Below are 22,660 nucleotides of genomic sequence, written 5' to 3'. Positions count from 1 at the left end.
CTCTTTATTCCACCACCTAGAGTTGTATCCCGGGTGGCTGACCAGGCTGTCATAAAAGCAAAAGCATAACTTTTCTGCTCGGAAACTGGAAGCCTTGGAAGGCAAAGGCGCGTGTGTGACTCGCGCGTGTTCCCTGTACAATTAAATCTCTGCTACTCGACTAAGCAGCCTCACACCGGGTCGTCCCTGCACCTTGGAGAACATTCCCTGTTCTGCAACCAAGGATTGATCAGATCAATCCTCAGAGAAGGGCGATCGCGCCCCCTTGTGGCGCCACGCAGCTCCAGCGCCGGGTCCGGAACTGAGCGGTCCTACGGAACCTCGGCCGTGCGGTTCTGGTTTCCGGGGGAAGAGGGACGAGAAGGACCCGGGCGAAGAGGCTCCCTTGGTTTCCTTGGCGGTCATGGCTACTACGGTCGGAAGGCTGCTGCTTTGCCGGCCCAGCCCGGGCGGCGGGGGCCGCTGGAGTGAGTTTTCGCGTTCCCAGCCTGGGAAGACAATCTGCTGCGCAGAATCGGGGAAAGAGAGGGACGCGCGCACGGGGGGCGCTTGCGGGGCTTTTAGGAAGCAGCCCTAGCCTCCTGCAAACGTCCTCATACTTGTGCTTGCCTGGTCAAGTCTCTTGCTTTGGGGTTTGGAAGAAAAGTCCAGCGTTTTTTGTGCTAGATAGTGATAGTTTGGGCATGGGCTTTCCGCTCTCATGGAACTTTCTTGTCCCCTCCCAGACACTTTCCAACTCCAACATTGCTTCCTTTCCACCGAGCCTGGTTTCCTCCCACTTGCTTTTGGGACGCCACTGAGAAGATCGGTGGATGTGAGAGAAAACCAGAGGTGCGGGCCTAGGCTAAGCTAAATTATTAATGCTATAAAGTGGTATAAGTATGCCCCGGTCGAATTTTTGACCTATGTTCTGCAAAAATTCTGTTGCTTTCTCTACTTGTTACAGGCCTCTAGTAAGCTATTCATTTATTCAGTCTTTCATTTCTTCATAGGATTTATAGCGACATCGCCAGCTGCTCAGCTGTCACCCACCGAACTGACAGAAATGAGGAACGAACTTTTTAATAAAGAGAAAAGTAGGCAGTTATCGTTAACTCCCCGAACAGAAAAGATCGAAGTTAAGCATGTTGGGAAAACTGATCCTGGCGTCGTCTTCTTGATGAACAAAAACATTTCAACTCCCTACAGTTGTGCCATGCGTAAGTAGCAGAATCAGTGTACGGCCCTGACCATTCGACAGGCACACTGCGGAGGGCAAAGTGCTGTAATTGTTTTGCGAGGCTAAGGAATTTCTTTATTTGACACTTGGTAGCCCTTCACGGTCCCTTTTACTTTGTGGGTACTGCGGATATTGCAGCATTTCTGTGGCATGCAGGTTGTCTCCAAGTTTGCTTGAATGTGACTAAGCCTAGGGTGTTTGGTGCTCTTGAGACTGTCTCTTTTCATGTACTGGGAGCCTTTATCCTGCAGGTCTCATTAAAGTATTTTGAGTTTTTGTTTTTTCCTACCTTTTCCTTTTTAGCCTTTTTTCCTAACTGAATAATATAACTCTCATCTGCTTGCTACCTGCCCCTTGTGTTGTGGTTTTGTTCAGTATAGGTACTCAATGTATGAATGGACTTTTTAAGTATAGTGAGGGTTAAAAGTTAATTGTTCTGTTTATATTGTTTGAGAGAGCCTTGGGCTTATATATATGATTTGGTGTGGAAATGAAGGCGTTAAAGACATTTGGATAGGGCTTTGATACACATGATATTTAAATTGCATATCTCCAAATAGTAGATAGGAACTATTGGCTGTGTTGTTTAAACTTTTAAGAGACTCAGTAATACCATTTCAGTAAGTGACAGGATTAGTCGCCAGTTGAAACTGGTTTAAGGCATGCATTCTCAGCCTTCCTCTACTCTTGACAGTTAAACAAGCACTGGTGGTAATTACTCATCTGATATTCATGTATTTCTTCACCTTGCTGTGTGGTACAGGCGAGGAGAGTAAGACACACCAAAGGCCCTAGTGGAGCTCTCTATACATACCGTCTGCAGAGATGAAGTTTCTGAGCCATCCTCATCTTGATCTTTAAGACCTTTGTTATGGAACTTAATACTAGTTTATATGTTAGACTCTGTAGTTTGACCATTTTTGTGAATATGTGTTAAATGTGTATTTAGGGTTAGAATCTTAGGGTAGGGTAATAGAACAGATTAGAGGTGATTGGTTTACGTGTGAATTCACTTTTGTAATTTTACAGATGTAACTACATTATTTTATTTGAAATGTCTGTAATGTAAATGTAAGAAAGAGGTGGTTTGGGAGCAAGACTCAAGGATAATTTAAACAAATTTATGTGAATATATAGATATATTTTCCTTTTCTTCTGACTTGTGTGTGAATGAATCCATATATCTATGTTGTTTCCCTTTGACTATTTAATTATAACTCTTTGAATATTATTTTATTAGTTGGCAAATTAATTTAAGACTACACTTAGCTGTAATAGATTTTGTTAAAGGTTTTGGTAGTTTGTTGGCAATGCTTTTGTGTGTTGTTTTCTTTTTAAATTCATCATATATAAAATATATAATATTTCTGCAAAAATAGTTGGTAGAATTTTGCCCTTCATTATTTTGTTTCGGAACATATCAGTTAAACATGTAACTTTTCACGTTGGATTTTGTTAGATTTAGATCATCAATTCAGTTTGCATTCACAGATTTAAGTGAGTGGTACTGCAGGAAGTCCATTCTGGCGCTTGTGGACGGACAGCCGTGGGACATGTATAAGCCTTTGACCAAGTCCTGTGAGATTAAATTTCTTACTTTCAAAGACCCTGACCCAAGAGAAGTGAATAAGGTATTTTCTTGGCTCCTCCAGCTTTTTTCTTCTTTTTACAAATCACACCTATGTTCTATGAAGTAGAAAATCTATAAATAAGGCCAGACTCCTCTGTGGTATTCTACTAGTGTTTTACGTCAGCTTAAGTATTTTTGTAGCTCAAAATACTAGTGGTATCAACTTGTTTGTATTTCGGATTGATAAGACTATAGGGCATGTCATTTATGCTCATAACCTTTGGTAACCCTCTATGTATCTGGGAGTTCCACTTCTACTGATATAACTTGAATTTGGTCTGAAATCAAGCCATTGTCTGTGGATGATTTTAGTAACTTTCTGACTCTTTTCCACCCCAACTACCTCTTAGAACACCATCCTTTGCAGTTCTGTTACATTTTATGAGTGACTTTTTGGGGGTCTTGTCATTGATCCCTGAAGAACTTGCATGCATAGTAAAGTGGACATAGCTTTCTGGGGGTCTTGTCACTTGTTCCCGAAGAACTTGCCTGCATGGTAAAGTGGACGTAGCTTTCTGGGTTTGCATGATGTGTCTCCAGCCTGCTGTTTTAGTCTTACCGTCCATTGGATCTCCACACCCCCACCCCTTTCTTGCTCTGGCCACACAAGAGTACTTGGTGGTGAACGATTTATACGTTATTATCCTCCCTGCTTTTGCTGTGTTCTTCCTTCAGTGCAGATCACTGTCTTTCCCCTTTAGCGCTCTGTTTATGTGTTATGGTTCAGTTAAAATGCCATCTGCGCTGTGGATTCTACTAGGTTTCATCTTGTCAAAATTCTTTAGGCTCTAGCAACACTTGGCTAGAGTCTCTAAATACAGTATTTTCATCTTATTACTGGGTGCATTAGACTCCTGTGAATACAGAGGTAGTTTCTGTTTCAGATCTAGTCTTTCACTTTAGGAAATGTTCAATAAACATCTGTTGAAATAACGTACTTAAACAAGAAGATGTTAAGAGCCTTTAGTAGTAGTAACACTGAGGTACTGGTTTAAGTAATTGACAGATGTTCATTTGATCTCATATAAACTCTAGAGAGTAGGTGGTTTTCTTCCTATTTTCCATAAATCAATGATAAAGAGAACTTTCACACCTTGACTAAGGTTACAAGTTACAAAGTAGTAAGGTCTGGATGTGAACCTGGGTATTTTGGCAAAAGCGTAATAGATTTTTGATTGTATTAATGTTATAATTGCCCTGGATGAGTGGGCAGGTATTGGAAAAATATGTGCTAAGCCAAGAGTTGATTTAAGTTTTAATACTGTAGAAACTTTAGTGAATCTTAGTATGTTACATTTTTGCGTGTATTTCTTTCTTTAGGCCTACTGGCGTTCTTGTGCCATGATCATGGGCTGTGTAGTAGAAAGGGCCTTCAAAGACGAGTATACAGTCAGCTTGGTGAGAGCACCAGAAGTTCCTGGTAATATATACATCAATAATTTATACTTTTAAGATCTATGAATGCTTTGGTATTGATTTTTGATTTTATCCAGTATAAGACTATGCATGTGGTTCATGTATTGTAGGTAATACAGTTACTGTGTTAGGATGAAATGTGAAGTAATCAGATGTCAGTAATTAACACAATGAAATTAGTTACTCTTACATACAATGTTATGGAATTACACTGTTGATGAGGGAGAGTCTTCTGTTTTGTGTTAATTTCATTGGTTAATAAAGAAACTGCCTTGGCCCATTTGATAGGCCAGCCCTTAGGTGGGTGGAGTAGACAGAACAGAATGCTGGGAGAAAGAAGCCGAGTCAGGCAGTCGCCATGATTCTCCCACTCCAGACAGATGCAGGTTAAGATCTTCCCTGGTAAGCCACCTTGTGGTGTATCACAGATTATTAGAAATGGGTTAGATCAATATGTAAGAGCTAGCCAATAAGAGGCTGGCACTAATGGGCCAAGCAGTGTTTAAAAGAATACAGTTTCCGTGTAATTGTTTCAGGGCATAAACTAGCCATGCGGGCGGCCGGGTGCAAGAATGCGGCCCGCACCTACTACAACACACTGTTACAGTGTTCTTTTCCATATTAAGACTATTTCTAAACTGAATTTGTGGGAGGGTGCAAGAATGGGCAGATGTGTAGGCTGCTGAGAAGAGCTGTGCTTTAGGGGGGTTCCGTTCTTCAGAAGCAGACCAGAGGGGCAGCTTGGTGATGAGGTGCAAGGGTAAGAGTCTAAAGCTTTGTTCACCCCAGAGCAGCAATGTATGAAATTAATGTGTGTGTGTGTGTGTGTGTGTGTGTGTGAGAGAGAGAGAGAGAGAGAGAGAGAGAGAAAGAGAGAGAGAGAGAGACAGAGAGAGAGACAGAGACAGAGAGAGAGAGAGAGAGAGAGAATGAATGAAGGAAGCTCAGATGATTCTAAGTACAAAAAATTAAAAAATGAAGTTTTCTAAGAGATAAGAATTTGGGCATTTCCTGTAGAGTTATATTTGTATCCATTTGTAGAGTTAGGAGTGATTGCTAACTTTTCATTCTGTGATCTAACTAATTGATTGTTGCAGATTAGAAACTTCTTGCTCTAACAGATTTGGCTTGCTTTTTCCTTTTTCTTGCTGTTGGATTCACAGTAATCGCTGGGGCCTTCTGCTATGATATAGTTTTGGATAAGAGGCTGGATGAATGGATGCCAACAAAAGTAAGTCTACTCTTTGGAGCATTGTTTTCGGAGTCTGTTGTTCTCTGCTAAAATAGTGCTGTCAGTACTGCTGAATGGTTCTGCACATTGAGGACAGTTAGAGAATCTCTCTCCAAGAGTAATATCTCCTTGTTATCTGTGTGCCTGTCAGTCACTAATCTCTCATCCACCCATTCATCTTTTTTCTATCACTCTATATTGTAAACACATCTGTTGGTGATTTTTTTTTTAGCTTATTTGTATATTTATTTGTATTAGGATATTCTATGCCTTGCTTGACCTTCTCTTTTTTGTTTGTCTATTTATTCTTTTTTTTTGTTTTTGCATGAGATGAGAGCCTTACAGTATAGTTCTGGCTGCCGTGGAAATAACTTACAAAGTTAGTTGACCTCAGACTCACAGAGGTTTGCCTTCCTTTGCCTCCTGAGTGCTGGGGTTAGTAGTTTGAGGACATCCAGAATATAAGATACAGAAGCTGGACTGGAGAGTTGGCTCAGTAAGAAGCTTGCTGTGTGCGGTCTAGCTTTTTGTTAACTTGACAGATGCTAGAGTCCTAGGGGAAGAATGACTTCAGCTGAGAAGTGTTCCTCTCAGATTGGCCTGTGGACAACTCCGTATGGAGTTTTCTTAGTGATTAATGTAGGAGGGCCCAGTCCATTGTGGGTAGTGCTATCCCTGGGCTGGTGCTCTTGGATGCTATAAGAAGGCAGGCTGAGCAAGCAATGGGAGCACACTATTAAGTAGCACTACTCCATGGCCTCTGCGTCAGCTCCTGCTTTTGGTTCCTGCCCTGCCTTCCTTTGATGATGAGTTGTGATGTGGAAGTGTGAGTGAAGTAAACTCTCCTCCATGACTGTGCTTGTGGTCATGGTGTTTTTACAGTAGTAAGAATCCTCAGATGCTGTGACAGCATGTGGTTCTCAGTGCAGATCTCCAGTATCCTTGTAAAAAGCTGAGTGGGACTGTACCTACTTGTCGCCCCTTGTACTGGGTGCTGGAGCAGAGATGGGGGGTTCACGGGAGTTTGCTAAGCATCAGCCTGGCTTCAGGTCCTGTGACTGACACTGATGGGAATATGGTAAAGAGTGACAGAGCAGGACACCTGATACCTGATGTTCTCTTAGGGCCTCAGCATGTATCCTTCACCTCAGCAGGTTCATATACACCCACTATACAGACACGCACACACACACCATATACATATGCATGTATATGCATGAGCTTACCTTGTTGGTTAATGCTGTGTTAGGGGACCTGGAGCCATACTTACTTGGGTCCACAGAGCAGAGTGTGAAAACTGTCACCTTACATTGTTTTAACATTGTGCATACAGTGAGCATTCTGTATATGCAGGAGTCATAGCAAGAGCCAGATGAGGCTGCAGAGATGACTTGGCAATGAAAAGAGCACTTGCTGTCCTGACTGAGGCCCTGGGTTCTGATCCTGCCACCTACATCAGGCAGCTCACAACTGTCTGTAACTCCAGTTCCAGTCGATCGGACACGCTCTTCTGGCTTCTGTGGGCACTTGAACACACACACACAGACATACGAATAAAATAAATCAACTTTTTTTTTATTTTAAAAGGAGTAAGTTTAACTAAGATTCAAACATGAAAAAGTATCCCAAATAGCAATGACATATGTAAAACCTTAACTAATTGTGTATTTTCTGCCTCATTAAAAAATGTCGGTCCTGATTGATCTGGGATATGCTAACATTACATGACCAGCGAAACAGGGATAAAAACAATGATACTTTTCTCCTGTATTTATTTATTTATTTGTTATTTATTTTATTGAGCTATACATTTTTCTATGTCTCCTCCCTTCCTCTCTGTTCCCCTCCCCTCCCCTTCAATCCTCTCCCATGTTTCTAATTTACTCAGGGGATCTTGTCTTTTTCTATTTCCCATGTGTGACGTGTGTCTCTCTTAGGGTCCCCATTGTTGTCTAGGGTCTCTGGGATTATGAATTGTGGGCTTGCTTTATTTATTTTTTTGCTAAAAATTTTATTTATTTATTTATTTTGTCTAAAAACCACTTATGAATGAGTACATGTGATATTTGTCTTTTTGAGTCTGGGTTACCTCACTCAATATTATGTTTTCTAGATCCATCCGTGTGTCTGCAAAATTCAAGATGTCATTATTTTTTTTTTTTTTGCTGTGTAGTACTCCATTGTGTAAATGTACCACATTTTCCTTATCCATTCTTCGGTCGAGGGGCATTTAGGTTGTTTCCAGGTTTTGACTGTGACAAACAATGCAGCTATGAATATAGGAGCACATGTCCTTGTGGTGCAATTGAACATCCTTTGGATATATAACCAAAAGTGGTATTGCTGGGTCTTGAGGAGGTTGTTTCCTAATTTTCTGAGAAATCGCCATGCTGACATCCAAAGGGGCTGCACCAGCTTGCGTTCCCACCAGCAATGCAGAAGTGTCCCTTTTCCCCACATCCTCTCCAGCATAAGTTGTCATCAGTGTTTTTGGTTTTGGCCATTCTTATAGGTGTAAGATGCAATCTCAGCGTCGTTTCTTGCATTTATTGAACATAGTTTTAGTCATGTGTACACAGTATGCAGTCTTTTATGCCTCGCTGCTTATTAATGTTTCTACTTGTGTTATAATTTTAGTAAACATTTGTTTGTATATTTTGAGTGAAGTGTTAAGATTTTCTCTGCAGATTTATGTTTAACAACAGTTTTACTATTTTATAAGATTTTTAGTTTGTGAAATTGAAAAGATTGAAAAAATATTGTGAATGAAAAGGGTCTTCATAAATGAGTTTTTCCTTCTTTTAAGTGAAGATCTATAGCACTAAGTATGTGGTTTTGTCTTTGTGACTTATGGAGAAAACATTTTGGGTGAATGGTTTCTAGCAGTTTGTTTGTTTGTTTTTCCCCCAGGAGAACCTGCGTTCTTTCACAAAAGATGCCCATGCTTTAATGTTTCGGGACCTTCCCTTTGAAACTCTGGAAGTTGATGCAAAAGTAGCCTTAGAAATCTTTCAACATAACAAGTAAGTGTTGGCTGCATTTTCTTAAGAATAGCATATAATAATGAAAACTCAGCTTTTAAGAAGTTTTGTCTTTTTATTTTACTTAGTATATATATTTTTCAAGTACTGCTGGTCGAGCCTTGGGTCTTGTGCACGCTAGGCAAGCCTTCTGCCGTTGGGTTGTATTTCCAGCCCTCCTTTCCTGTTGAGTGTGAGACACAGTGTCACTAAGTTGTGCAGGCCGACTTCGCAGTCCTCATCATCCTGGCTTAGTGTTTGGAAACCTGGGGTTGTAGGGCCCTTACCCTTCCATACTCAGCAGGAATGTTTATCTTTGGTTTACGTAAGGCATCATTTTAATTTTTTTGCCCTAAGATTTATTTTTCTTTATCACATTTCTCTTTCTGTATTGTCTGTGTTCACCTCATTGCTGATTCCCTAAGTAAAGTGGTCCCTATTTCCTCAATAATTTCCTCACTGGGTTTTAGTGTCTGTTTTTAGGCCAGCCCTTCTCTTTTTATCAAGATGGTGTGTTTCCTTGTTTCCACTCTGAAGTGATGACCTGTGTTTAAGAGTGTATTCTTTTGTGCACACATCAGCCTTTCCCTGATGGTCTTCCAGTCTTAGAAGGTTAAGGCTGAAAATGCAAGTAGTTTTGGACAGTGTTTATGCATTTGGGTCATACATATGATGGATTTGCTAACATTTCAAATCCTGCTTGGCTTCTCAAGTCTCTTTCTCCCTTAAAATTTGTAGTTTCCCTCCTACTTGTGTTGTTAAGAGCAAACTGAATTTGAGAATTCATGTACTAGAAAACATTACAGAGACTTTAAAGGGAGATCTGTGTTGAAGACAGAAAACATTGTGGCCTAAAGCTCCAGTGTACACCTTGGAATTAGTGAAGGGTGTGGATGAGAATTCCCTTAGTGTGTAGCCAGGAACTCAGACTCTTAGAGGAATATTTTGTCATAAATGTATCAAGAGACTCCTCACCTTATTGTCTAGGTTGGCATCTTGTAAAGCAGCATACCTCTTTGCAAGTACCTTCCAGAGACATTGCTGCTGAAGTGATAAGCCCACACTTAGCACACTTGCAAAGCAAGGCCTCCCGGGAGGTAGAAGATAGCGTGCAAAAGACTGGCTGGGAAGCCCTTTCCTGTGAAGTGTTTGTGACATTTCCTAGTCCAGTGCACTTTGTACTAACGTATGTTTAACTCAACTAGAGAATAGGTAGTAACTCGTGCCATAGGTCAAACCATCCTGTAGCATTGATGCCATAAGACAATTCCTGAGTTATCAGAGCTTATCAGCTTCCTTTCTGACAAAAGCCAAGACATACATATAGAAATGTGATTAAGCCATTTATCTAATTTTATTAAATTTTCTTGTGGCTATATAAAAAATGTTAAAAGAAAATCTGTGATACTAAAATGTTAATTTAACATACTATCAGTATCAAAGCTGCTAAGTATTCATATTCTCTCCATTCTGAAGTGTTCAGAGTCCACTGTGCATTTACATTTAGGACATATCCAAGGGAACTGGCCCTCCATCTGCCTTGGGTATAAATCGGTGTATCCCACTGCATCCACAGTTCACGACCTCATGTTCATGCCCACTGGATATCTACTTGGGACTTGAGGATAAATGAACAAGTTCTTAGTAAGCGTTTATCTGGGCTTCGCGTTCTCCATGTGTGCATTAGTTATAGTGACAGCTGGGTAAACTCAGGGACTTCAGGCACTGATATTGGTAGGATTTGGAGGTAGTGATACAGGGTGTGGCGATAGAAGAATCAAAGAAATCTCTGATTTTTCACTGAGACACACAAACAGTTTTTTTACCATATTAAGATAGGAAATTCATGAGAAAATAAGAAGTTTTTGTTGTTCCATTTGGTGACTGGTGGGTTAAGGTGTTTGTGGGTTGTCAGGAAGTTTTGGATCTCCAGCACAGCGGAGAGACATGGTTGGGGGCAGGGTGTGGGAGAACTAACTGCGTCAGTGGAAGCTAACACTTGTAAGTCAAGAAGTGACTTTAAGGCAGATGCTTAAGTGAAAATGAGGGTCTAGGATAGCCTGGCCTTAAAAGGAAGGGAAGTGAAGGGTGGCTAAGGAGCTGAGTTAGCAGGCAGCTGGCATGTCACTGAGGCCACGGAAAGGATGCTGCGAGAAGTGGAGAGGAGCAAAGTGTCCTCTCAACGCTGGGTGGTGGCGCACGCCTTTAATCCCAGCACTCAGGAGGCAGAGGCAGGCAGGGTCTCTGAGTTCAAGGCCAGCCTAGTCTGCAAGAGCTAGTGTTTCAGGACAGGCTCCAAAGCTACAGAGAAACCCTGTCTCGAAAAAAAACCACACACACACACACACACACACACACACACACACACACACACACACACACACACAAATGTCCACTCAGTTGGCAACCATCGTGCTGTGAATTTAGTGAGAGGAGTTTAGTGGTGCCGTGGGACCGGAGCCTAAGAAGAGGAAAGTGAGGATTAGGAAGTTACAGTTGAAGCAGCTGCTGCAGCTGAAGTGAAAATGGCATCTTTAGGTGTTTCTGGATAGTTGAAGTTTGAATTTTTTTTTTCTTGTTTTTGGTGCTGCCTTTCAGGTATAAGTTGGACTTCATAGAGGAGAAGGCATCTCAGAATCCTGAGAGAATAGTCAAGTTACACAGGTAAGCGCCTGAAATTGGGTGGCTAGCTATCGGAGGCCTGGCTGTGTTCCCCGGGAGCAGTAGATGTGCACAGTATTGTGCTGTCACTGCCTTCCTCTGTTGCTTTGTGAGGTTCACATGATCTCTAGGGACAGTTGTGCTTTTCATTTTATGTATTTTCTACCTTTTTGTGTTTGTTTGAGACAGAGCTTCTTATAAACTGGCCTCAAATATGTGATACTCCTGCTTCAGCTTCTTGAGTATTGGGATTACATGTAGGTGGAAGTTTCCTGTCTCACAGCTGCTCAGTCCCAAATACTTGGCAGTTGCTTCCCAAATTACCGCACAGAGGCTTAATATTACTTATAAATGCTTGACTAATAGCTCAGGCTTATTACTAACTAACACTTTCATTTTAAGTTAACCCATATTCCTTATTTACAGTCCGCCACGTGGCAGTACCTTTTCTCAGTATAGCATGTCCATTTTACTTTCTTCATGTTTGGCAGGCATCTCCTGACTCTGCCCTTCTTCCCATCATCCTTAGTTTGGTTGCCCCTCCTGTACTTCCTGCTTGGCTACTGGCCAATCAGCGTTTTATTAAACCAATTGTAACAATGTACAGGAGGATTATTCCACAACATTTACAGGCATGTGCTACCACATGTGATCTTATGATTTATTTTTATTCAGTTGACGATTTTAGAATGTTAAAAATGAAATTTTTGAGAGTTGATTCTGAAATTGGGCAAAATCTTTAGATAGGAATTGGAAATGGTTGTATAGAGCCATGTGTGTTAATTTGTTATTTATGATTCATGTCAATTAAATTGGAATATACTCTCTGCAGAAATGAAGGAAATCCACTGCTTATTTTGATGGTTTCTCACGGAGAGCAGTTTCCAGGCATAGGGGTTGGGGGAGGAAAGGAGGGAAAAGAGAGAGAGCTCATGAGTGCATACTCTTTCAGAAGTGGATACTGAGTATCCTCTGTCGCTCTCTGCCTTATCCCTTGAGAAAAGGCTCTCAATAACAGGAAGCTTGTACCTTTAGCTATACTGGCTAGTCAGTGAAGTCCTGGGATTTGTCTGTCCCTGCCCCTCATGTAACAGCGGTTATAGGCATACATAGCTGTGCTTGGCTTTTGTGTGGTTGCTGAGCATCAAACTCAGGTCTTTATGCTTGTATATCAAGTCCTCTTATAACTCTGAGCTTTTCCCAGCTCCAAAGTTCCAGGGTATTTTCTTGTAGAAAAAGTTCTTTTATTCTGCGTACCAAATTGAAGACTTGGCTACTGTGACTTATTGCAAGGTTGTAGGTTGTCAGTCATAGACAAGTTGGATGTGTCTGATAACATGATGTGTTCCATGACTCTCAAAATCCTTTAAGTTATATGAATCCTAATTAAAAAAATGAGTTCTCTTAAAATTTTTAGGTTATTCTCTTGGCATTGTATGTCAGGGTTGTCACAGGTGGATTATTCTTGGCATTGTATGTCAGGGTTGTCACAGGTGGATTATTCTTGGCATTGTATGTCAGGGTTGTCACAGGTGGATTATTCTTGGCATTGTATGTCAGGGTTGTCACAGGTGGATTATTCTCTTGGCATTGTATGTCAGGGTTGTCACAGGTGGATTATTCTCTTGGTATTGTATGTCAGGGTTGTTACAGGTGGATTATTCTCTTGGCATTGTATGTCAGGGTTGTTACAGGTGGATTATTCTCTTGGCATTGTATGTCAGGGTTGTTACAGGTGGATTATTCTCTTGGCATTGTATGTCAGGGTTGTCACAGGTGGATTATTCTTGGCATTATGTCAGGGTTGTTACAGGTGGATTCTCTTGGCATTGATGTCAGGGTTGTTACAGGTGGATTGTTCTCTGGGCATTGTATGTCAGGGTTGTTACAGGTGGATTATTCTCTGGGCATTGTATGTCAGGGTTGTTACAGGTGGATTATTCTCTTGGCATTGTATGTCAGGGTTGTTACAGGTGGATTGTTCTCTGGGCATTGTATGTCAGGGTTTTCACAGGTGGATTATTCTCTGGGCATTGTATGTCAGGGTTGTTACAGGTGGATTATTCTCTTGGTATTGTATGTCAGGGTTGTCACAGGTGGATTCTCTTGGCATTGTATGTCAGGGTTGTTACAGGTGGATTATTCTCTTGGCATTGTATGTCAGGGTTGTCACAGGTGGATTATTCTCTTGGCATTGTATGTCAGGGTTGTCACAGGTGGATTCTCTTGGCATTGTATGTCAGGGTTGTTGCAGGTGGATTATTCTCTTGGCATTGTATGTCAGGGTTGTCACAGGTGGATTCTCTTGGCATTGTATGTCAGGGTTGTCACAGGTGGATTCTCTTGGCATTGTATGTCAGGGTTGTCACAGGTGGATTATTCTCTGGGCATTGTATGTCAGGGTTGTTACAGGTGGATTATTCTCTTGGCATTGTATGTCAGGGTTTTCACAGGTGGATTATTCTCTTGGCATTGTATGTCAGGGTTGTCACAGGTAGATTATTCTCTTGGCATTGTATGTCAGGGTTGTCACAGGTGGATTATTCTCTTGGCATTGTATGTCAGGGTTGTTACAGGTGGATTATTCTTGGCATTGTATGTCAGGGTTGTCACAGGTGGATTCTCTTGGCATTGTATGTCAGGGTTGTTACAGGTGGATTATTCTCTTGGCATTGTATGTCAGGGTTGTCACAGGTGGATTCTCTTGGCATTGTATGTCAGGGTTGTTGCAGGTGGATTATTCTCTTGGCATTGTATGTCAGGGTTGTTACAGGTGGATTGTTCTCTGGGCATTGTATGTCAGGGTTGTTACAGGTGGATTATTCTCTTGGCATTGTATGTCAGGGTTGTTACAGGTGGATTATTCTCTTGGCATTGTATGTCAGGGTTGTCACAGGTGGATTATTCTCTGGGCATTGTATGTCAGGGTTGTTACAGGTGGATTATTCTCTTGGCATTGTATGTCAGGGTTGTTACAGGTGGATTATTCTCTTGGCATTGTATGTCAGGGTTGTCACAGGTGGATTCTCTTGGCATTGTATGTCAGGGTTGTTACAGGTGGATTATTCTCTTGGCATTGTATGTCAGGGTTGTCACAGGTGGATTATTCTCTTGGCATTGTATGTCAGGGTTGTTGCAGGTGGATTATTCTCTTGGCATTATGTCAGGTTTGTTACAGGTGGATTATTCTCTGGGCATTGTATGTCAGGGTTGTTACAGGTGGATTATTCTTGGCATTGTATGTCAGGGTTGTTGCAGGTGGATTATTCTCTTGGCATTGTATGTCAGGGTTGTCACAGGTGGATTATTCTCTTGGCATTGTATGTCAGGGTTGTTGCAGGTGGATTATTCTCTTGGCATTATGTCAGGTTTGTTACAGGTGGATTATTCTCTGGGCATTGTATGTCAGGGTTGTTACAGGTGGATTATTCTTGGCATTGTATGTCAGGGTTGTTGCAGGTGGATTATTCTCTTGGCATTGTATGTCAGGGTTGTTACAGGTGGATTATTCTCTTGGCATTGTATGTCAGGGTTGTTACAGGTGGATTATTCTCTTGGCATTGTATGTCAGGGTTGTTACAGGTGGATTATTCTCTGGGCATTGTATGTCAGGGTTGTTACAGGTGGATTATTCTCTTGGCATTGTATGTCAGGGTTGTTACAGGTGGATCATTCTCTTGGCATTGTATGTCAGGGTTGTTACAGGTGGATTATTCTCTTGGCATTGTATGTCAGGGTTGTCACAGGTGGATTGTTCTCTGGGCATTGTATGTCAGGGTTGTTGCTGGTGGATTATTCTCTTGGCATTGTATGTCAGGGTTGTCACAGGTGGATTATTCTCTTGGCATTGTATGTCAGGGTTGTTGCAGGTGGATTATTCTCTTGGCATTGTATGTCAGGGTTGTTACAGGTGGATTGTTCTCTGGGCATTGTATGTCAGGGTTGTCACAGGTGGATTATTCTCTGGGCATTGTATGTCAGGGTTGTCACAGGTGGATTCTCTTGGCATTGTATGTCAGGGTTGTTGCAGGTGGATTATTCTCTTGGCATTGTATGTCAGGGTTGTTACAGGTGGATTATTCTCTTGGCATTGTATGTCAGGGTTGTCACAGGTGGATTCTCTTGGCATTGTATGTCAGGGTTGTTGCAGGTGGATTATTCTCTTGGCATTGTATGTCAGGGTTTTCACAGGTGGATTATTCTCTTGGCATTGTATGTCAGGGTTGTCACAGGTGGATTATTCTCTTGGCATTGTATGTCAGGGTTTTAACAGGTGGATTATTCTCTTGGCATTGTATGTCAGGGTTGTCACAGGTGGATTATTCTCTTGGCATTGTATGTCAGGGTTGTCACAGGTGGATTATTCTCTTGGCATTGTATGTCAGGGTTGTTACAGGTGGATTATTCTCTTGGCATTGTATGTCAGGGTTGTTACAGGTGGATTATTCTCTTGGCATTGTATGTCAGGGTTTTCACAGGTGGATTATTCTCTTGGCATTGTATGTCAGGGTTGTTACAGGTGGATTATTCTCTTGGCATTGTATGTCAGGGTTGTTACAGTTGGATTCTCTTGGCATTGTATGTCAGGGTTGTCACAGGTGGATTCTCTTGGCATTGTATGTCAGGGTGGTTACAGGTGGATTATTCTCTTGGCATTGTATGTCAGGGTTGTCACAGGTGGATTCCTTTGGCATTGTATGTCAGGGTTGTTACAGGTGGATTATTCTCTTAGCATTGTATGTCAGGGTTGTTAAGGTGGATTTTTCTCTTGGCATTGATGTCAGGGTTGTTACAGGTGGATTATTCTCTTGGCATTGTATGTCAGGGTTGTTACAGGTGGATTATTCTCTTGGCATTGTATGTCAGGGTTGTTACAGGTGGATTATTCTCTTGGCATTGTATGTCAGGGTTGTTACAGGTGGATTATTCTCTTGTCATTGTATGTCAGGGTTGTTACAGGTGGATTATTCTCTTGGCATTGTATGTCAGGGTTGTTACAGGTGGATTATTCTCTTGGCATTGTATGTCAGGGTTGTTACAGGTGGATTATTCTCTTGGCATTGTATGTCAGGGTTGTTACAGGTGGATTATTCTTTGGCATTGATGTCAGGGTTGTTACAGGTGGATTATTCTCTTGGCATTGATGTCAGGGTTGTTACAGGTGGATTATTCTCTTGGCATTGTATGTCAGGGTTGTTACAGGTGGATTATTCTCTGGGCATTGTATGTCAGGGTTGTTACAGGTGGATTATTCTCTGGGCATTGTATGTCAGGGTTGTTACAGGTGGATTATTCTTGGCATTGTATGTCAGGGTTGTTACAGGTGGATTCTCTTGGCATTGTATGTCAGGGTTGTTACAGGTGGATTATTCTCTTGGCATTGATGTCAGGGTTGTTGCAGGTGGATTATTCTCTTGGCATTGTATGTCAGGGTTGTTACAGGTGGATTATTCTCTGGGCATTGTATGTCAGGGTTGTTACAGGTGGATTATTCTTGGCATTGTATGTCAGGGTTGTCACAGGTGGATTCTCTTGGCATTGTATGTCAGGGTTGTTACAGGTGGATTATTCTCTTGGCATTGTATGTCAGGGTTGTTACAGGTGGATTATTCTCTTGGCATTGTATGTCAGGGTTGTTACAGGTGGATTATTCTCTGGGCATTGTATGTCAGGGTTGTTACAGGTGGATTATTCTCTGGGCATTGTATGTCAGGGTTGTTACAGGTGGATTATTCTTGGCATTGTATGTCAGGGTTGTTACAGGTGGATTCTCTTGGCATTGTATGTCAGGGTTGTTACAGGTGGATTATTCTCTTGGCATTGTATGTCAGGGTTGTTACAGGTGGATTATTCTCTTGGCATTGTATGTCAGGGTTGTTACAGGTGGATTATTCTCTGGGCATTGTATGTCAGGGTTGTTACAGGTGGATTATTCTCTGGGCATTGTATGTCAGGGTTGTTACAGGTGGATTATTCTTGGCATTGTATGTCAGGGTTGTTACAGGTGGATTCTCTTGGCATTGTATGTCAGGGTTGTTACAGGTGGATTATTCTCTTGGCATTGTATGTCAGGGTTGTTACAGGTGGATTATTCTCTTGTCATTGTATGTCAGGGTTGTTACAGGTGGATTATTCTCTTGGCATTGTATGTCAGGGTTGTTACAGGTGGATTATTCTCTTGGCATTGATGTCAGGGTTGTTACAGGTGGATTATTCTCTTGGCATTGATGTCAGGGTTGTTACAGGTGGATTATTATCTTGGCAATGTATGTCAGGGTTGTCACAGGTGGATTATTCTCTTGTCATTGTATGTCAGGGTTGTTACAGGTGGATTATTCTCTTGGCATTGTATGTTAGGGTTGTTACAGGTGGATTATTCTTTGCATTATGTCAGGGTTGTTACAGGTGGATTCTCTTGGCATTGATGTCAGGGTTGTTACAGGTGGATTATTCTCTGGGCATTGTATGTCAGGGTTGTTACAGGTGGATTATTCTCTTGGCATTGTATGTCAGGGTTGTTGCAGGTGAATTATTCTCTTGGCATTGTATGTCAGGGTTGTCACAGGTGGATTAATCTTGGCATTGTATGTCAGGGTTGTCACAGGTGTATTATTCTTGGCATTGTATGTCAGGGTTGTTACAGGTGGATTATTCTCTTGGCATTGTATGTCAGGGTTGTTACAGGTGGATTGTTCTCTTGGCATTGATGTCAGGGTTGTTACAGGTGGATTGTTCTCTGGGCATTGTATGTCAGGTTTGCTACAGGTGGATTATTCTCTGGGCATTGTATGTCAGGGTTGTCACAGGTGGATTCTCTTGGCATTGTATGTCAGGGTTGTTACAGGTGGATTATTCTCTTGGCATTGTATGTCAGGGTTGTCACAGGTGGATTCTCTTGGCATTGTATGTCAGGGTTGTCACAGGTGGATTATTCTCTTGGCATTGTATGTCAGGTTTGTTACAGGTGGATTGTTCTCTTGGCATTGATGTCAGGGTTGTTACAGGTGGATTGTTCTCTGGGCATTGTATGTCAGGTTTGTTACAGGTGGATTATTATCTGGGCATTGTATGTCAGGGTTGTCACAGGTGGATTCTCTTGGCATTGTATGTCAGGGTTGTTACAGGTGGATTATTCTCTTGGCATTGTATGTCAGGGTTGTCACAGGTGGATTCTCTTGGCATTGTATGTCAGGGTTGTCACAGGTGGATTATTCTCTTGGCATTGTATGTCAGGGTTGTCACAGGTGGATTCTCTTGGCATTGTATGTCAGGGTTGTTGCAGGTGGATTATTCTCTTGGCATTGTATGTCAGGGTTGTTACAGGTGGATTATTCTCTTGGCATTGTATGTCAGGGTTGTTACAGGTGGATTATTCTCTTGGCATTGATGTCAGGGTTGTTACAGGTGGATTATTCTCTTGGCATTGTATGTCAGGGTTGTTACAGGTGGATTATTCTCTTGGCATTGTATGTCAGGGTTGTCACAGGTGGATTATTCTTGGCATTGTATGTCAGGGTTATTACAGGTGGATTCTCTTGGCATTGATGTCAGGGTTGTCACAGGTGGATTGTTCTCTGGGCATTGTCTGTCAGGGTTGTTACAGGTGGATTATTCTCTTGGCATTGTATGTCAGGGTTGTTACAGGTGGATTATTCTCTTGGCATTGTATGTCAGGGTTGTCACAGGTGGATTATTCTCTTGGCATTGTATGTCAGGGTTGTCACAGGTGGATTATTCTCTTGGCATTGTATGTCAGGGTTGTCACAGGTGGATTATTCTCTGGGCATTGTATGTCAGGGTTGTTACAGGTGGATTATTCTTGGCATTGTATGTCAGGGTTGTTACAGGTGGATTCTCTTGGCATTGTATGTCAGGGTTGTTACAGGTGGATTATTCTCTTGGCCTTGTATGTCAGGGTTGTTACAGGTGGATTATTCTCTTGGCATTGTATGTCAGGGTTCTTACAGGTGGATTATTCTCTTGGCATTGATGTCAGGTTTGTTACAGGTGGATTATTCTCTTGGCATTGATGTCAGGGTTGTTACAGGTGGATTATTCTCTTGGCATTGTATGTCAGGGTTGTTACAGGTGGATTATTCTCTTGGCATTGATGTCAGGGTTGTTACAGGTGGATTATTCTCTGGGCATTGTATGTTAGGGTTGTTACAGGTGGATTGTTCTCTGGGCGTTGTATATCAGGGTTGTTACAGGTGGATTGGTGGATTATTCTTGGCATTGTATGTCAGGGTTGTTACAGGTGGATTGGTGGATTATTCCTGGCCTTGTATGTCAGGGTTGTCACAGGTGGTTTGTTCTTTGGGCATTGTATATCAGACTTATTAAAGGTAATTGGGCGGATTATTTTTGCCTTGCGATTTAGTGGAAAGAAGTTGATTTTTCACACTACTGTGATTTGATATTAATGTTTTCTTTGCTTATTTTTTAACATCACACCAGAATTGGTGACTTCATCGATGTTAGTGAAGGCCCTCTTATTCCAAGAACAAGCATCTGTTTCCAGTACGAAGTGTCAGCAGTCCATAATCTCCACTCCACTCAAGCGAGCCTCACAAGGAGATTTCAGGGCCTGTCTTTACCCACCCACTTGAGAGTAAGTAAAACCGAAGCTCCACAGCTTCTAGTGTGGGGATGGACTGATTCTAGACTTGATTTTATAGAAATTGGAAGAACAAGCGTTTTCATTTCCTCGGGGTCCACTAATAATTTTGCAAGCTCTTTCATAATGTAAAACAGAAGGTTCATTCAAGGAATCAAATTGAGATAGTATTTTTAATTTTCGGAAGTAGCCTAGGAGAAACAGATAATGACGAATTGAGGGGCCCTGGGGTGGTTGCTAGTGAGTGCGGCCTCTGGAACGCCCTGGGCCTTGGGAGTCACCCTTTCCTCTACTGTTAGGATCGCTTATAAATCAAGGAGACTGTTGTTTCCCACATCGCCTCCACCTCTTAGTAATGCTCTTCCTTTCACTTCTTTTTTTAAGCATTGGTTTTTGTGGTAATTATAGTTATAAGAAATAATACGTGTCATGCAGACACAGAAGAAACCCATGTCTGGTTTCTTCAGTGGTAATGTCTTTGTGGCTGTCAGGGTATGGACATGGCGATAGGAAAAATCCGGTGGGTAGGGCTGCTTCTGGGTTTCAGTTCTGTTCCATCGGTCACCTTCTCTCTACATACCCACAGTGTTAATTACTGTGGCTATAAATAGGGCACTGAATAGGGTAAATAGTTTATTCCGTTTTATTGTTCTTTGTCAAAATTGCATTTTTATTATTTTTTCAATATATTTGTTTGAGACAGGGTCTGTCTACATATGCCTGGATATCATGGGACTCTATGTAGACTAGATTGGCCTTGATCTCACAGGTGTCTACCCACTTCTGCCTCCAAAGTGCTGGTATTAAAGGCATGTGCCATGATGCCTGGCCAATATGTTTTTATTAATTAATTTTAGTAATTGAACAGTTCATGTATACAGTGTATCTTAGTCATATTTACTCCCTTCTCCCCTAACTCCTCTCAGATCCATTATTTTCTCCTCCTTTCTAAGTTTGTGTTATCCTGTTTTATATTCCCACGGAGTCCAGTTTGTGGTGCCCATGTGCTCATGGGTGTGAGGTTATCCACTGGAGTGAGGTGGAAGTGCCAGAGGCCCCACCCTTAAAGAAAACGGACTCCCCCTCCCCTTCAGCTGTCAGCTCTCAGCTAGGAGTGGGGGACAGTGGTGGGAGGGGAAGCAAGATCTTAAAGGAACAGGGATTGTAAACACATGATAGAAAGGAGGAGGGGGATAATGGGAAGGGTGGGTTAAGTGGAGAGAGGAATGGGAGTGTACGGTGGAGTAGGAACAGTTAACTATGGACATCTGGAAGAGCCGCATGGACTTGTTTTATAAACTTCCTATGTATGTATATTGTATCCATATGAAAAGTTAACTACTCTAATTCCTTTGTGCTTCATTTTTTCCTGTTTTATTTTATTCTTATTGATATTTATTGAGCTCTACATTTTTCTCTGTTCTCCTCCCTTCCTCTCTCCTCCCCCCTTCTGTCCTCCCCCAAGGTCCCCATGCTCCCAATTTACTCAGGAGATCTTGTCTTTTTATACTTTCTACTTCCCATGTAGATTAGATCTATGTAAGTCTCTCTTAGTGTCCACATTGTTGTCTAGGTTCTCTGGGATTGTGGTCTGTAGGCTGGTCTTCTTTACTTTATGTTTAAAACCACCTATGAGTGAGTACATGTGATAATTCTTTCTGTGTCTGGGTTACCTCACTCAAAATAATGCTTTCTATTTCCATCCATTTTCCTGCAAAATTCAAGCTGTCGTTATTTTTTTCTGCTGTGTAGTACTCCATTGTGTAAATGTACCACATTTTCCTTATCCATTCTTTGGTCGAGGAGCATTTAGGTTGTTTCCAGCTTCTTGCTGTGACAAACAAAGCTCCTATGAAAATAGTTGAGCACATGTCCTTGTGGTGCAATTGAACATCCTTTGCATATATACCCAAAAGTGGTATTACTGGGTCTTGAGGAAGGTTGTTTCCTAATTTTCTGAGAAATCACCACACTGACATCCAAAGGAGTTGTAGCAGCTTGCATTCCCACCAGCAATGCAGAAGTGTTCCCTTTTCCCAACAACCTTTCCAGCATAAGTTGTCATCAGTGTTCTTGGTCTTGGAAGTAAGATGGAATCTTAGAGTTTTAATTTGCATTACTCTGATGACTAAGGATGTTGAATATTTCCTTAAGTGTCTTTCAGCAATTTTAGATTCCTCTGTTGAGAGTTCTGTGTTTAGGTCTGTACTCCATTTTTTTTATTAGATTATGTGATCTTTTGGTGTCCAATTTCTTGAGTTCTTTGTATATTTTGGAGATCAGACCTCTGTCTGATGTGGGGTTGGTGAAGATCTTTTCCCATTCTGTAGGCTGTCGTTTTGTCTTGTTCACTGTGTCCTTAGCTTTACAGAAGCTTTTCAGTTTTAGGAGGTCCCATTTACTAATTGTTTCTCTCAGTGTCTGAGCTGCTGGGGTTATATTTAGGAAGTGGTTCCCTATGCCAATGCATTCAAGTGTACTTTCCACTTTCTCTTCTATAAGGTTCAGTGTGGCTGGCTTTATGTTGAGGTCTTTGATCCATTTGGAGTTGAGTTTTGTGCATGGTGATAGAAATGGGTCTATTTTCACTTTTCTACATTTTGATATCCACTTATGCCAGTACCACTTTTTTTTTCTTTTTTCCATTTGATAATTTTTGCTTCTTTATCAAAGATCAGGTGTTTGAAAATGTGTGGATTGATATCTGGGTCTTCTATTTGGTTCCATTAGTTCTCCTGTCTGTTTTTATGCCAGTACCAGGCTGTTTTCAGTACTGTAGCTCCTTAGTAGAGTCTGAAGTCAGGGATTGTGATGCCTCCAGAAGTTCTTTTATTGCCCAGGATTGCTTTGGCTATTCTGGATTTTT

General features: G+C 41.6%; 1 protein-coding gene across 4 annotated transcripts in view; it reads left to right on the top strand.

The window, feature by feature from the left end:
• Nucleotides 1–342: 342 nt before the first annotated feature.
• The window catches only part of Mrpl39 (mitochondrial ribosomal protein L39), a 35,757-nt gene continuing 13,439 nt past the window's right edge, over nt 343–22,660 (top strand). For 2 of the 4 annotated variants that reach the window (XM_075958950.1, XM_075958865.1), the window contains exons 1-8: nt 343–467; nt 993–1,199; nt 2,711–2,850; nt 4,170–4,269; nt 5,429–5,496; nt 8,407–8,519; nt 11,115–11,180; nt 19,635–19,788. In XM_075958950.1, the coding sequence (XP_075815065.1) occupies nt 404–467; nt 993–1,199; nt 2,711–2,850; nt 4,170–4,269; nt 5,429–5,496; nt 8,407–8,519; nt 11,115–11,180; nt 19,635–19,788 (912 nt within the window). In that variant the 5' untranslated portion in view covers nt 343–403. Of the gene's footprint in view, nt 832–992; nt 1,200–2,710; nt 2,851–4,169; nt 4,270–5,428; nt 5,497–8,406; nt 8,520–11,114; nt 11,181–19,634; nt 19,789–22,660 lie in introns of all 4 variants that reach the window. The other 2 variants (XM_075958993.1, XM_075958968.1) reach the window with 2 other exon arrangements.

This window comes from Microtus pennsylvanicus, chromosome 1, assembly GCF_037038515.1.
Source record: "Microtus pennsylvanicus isolate mMicPen1 chromosome 1, mMicPen1.hap1, whole genome shotgun sequence".
NCBI classification, from domain to species: Eukaryota; Metazoa; Chordata; class Mammalia; order Rodentia; family Cricetidae; genus Microtus; species Microtus pennsylvanicus.
Note: the sequence above shows the minus strand (reverse complement) of the source record. Positions and strands in the feature narration are given on the sequence as shown.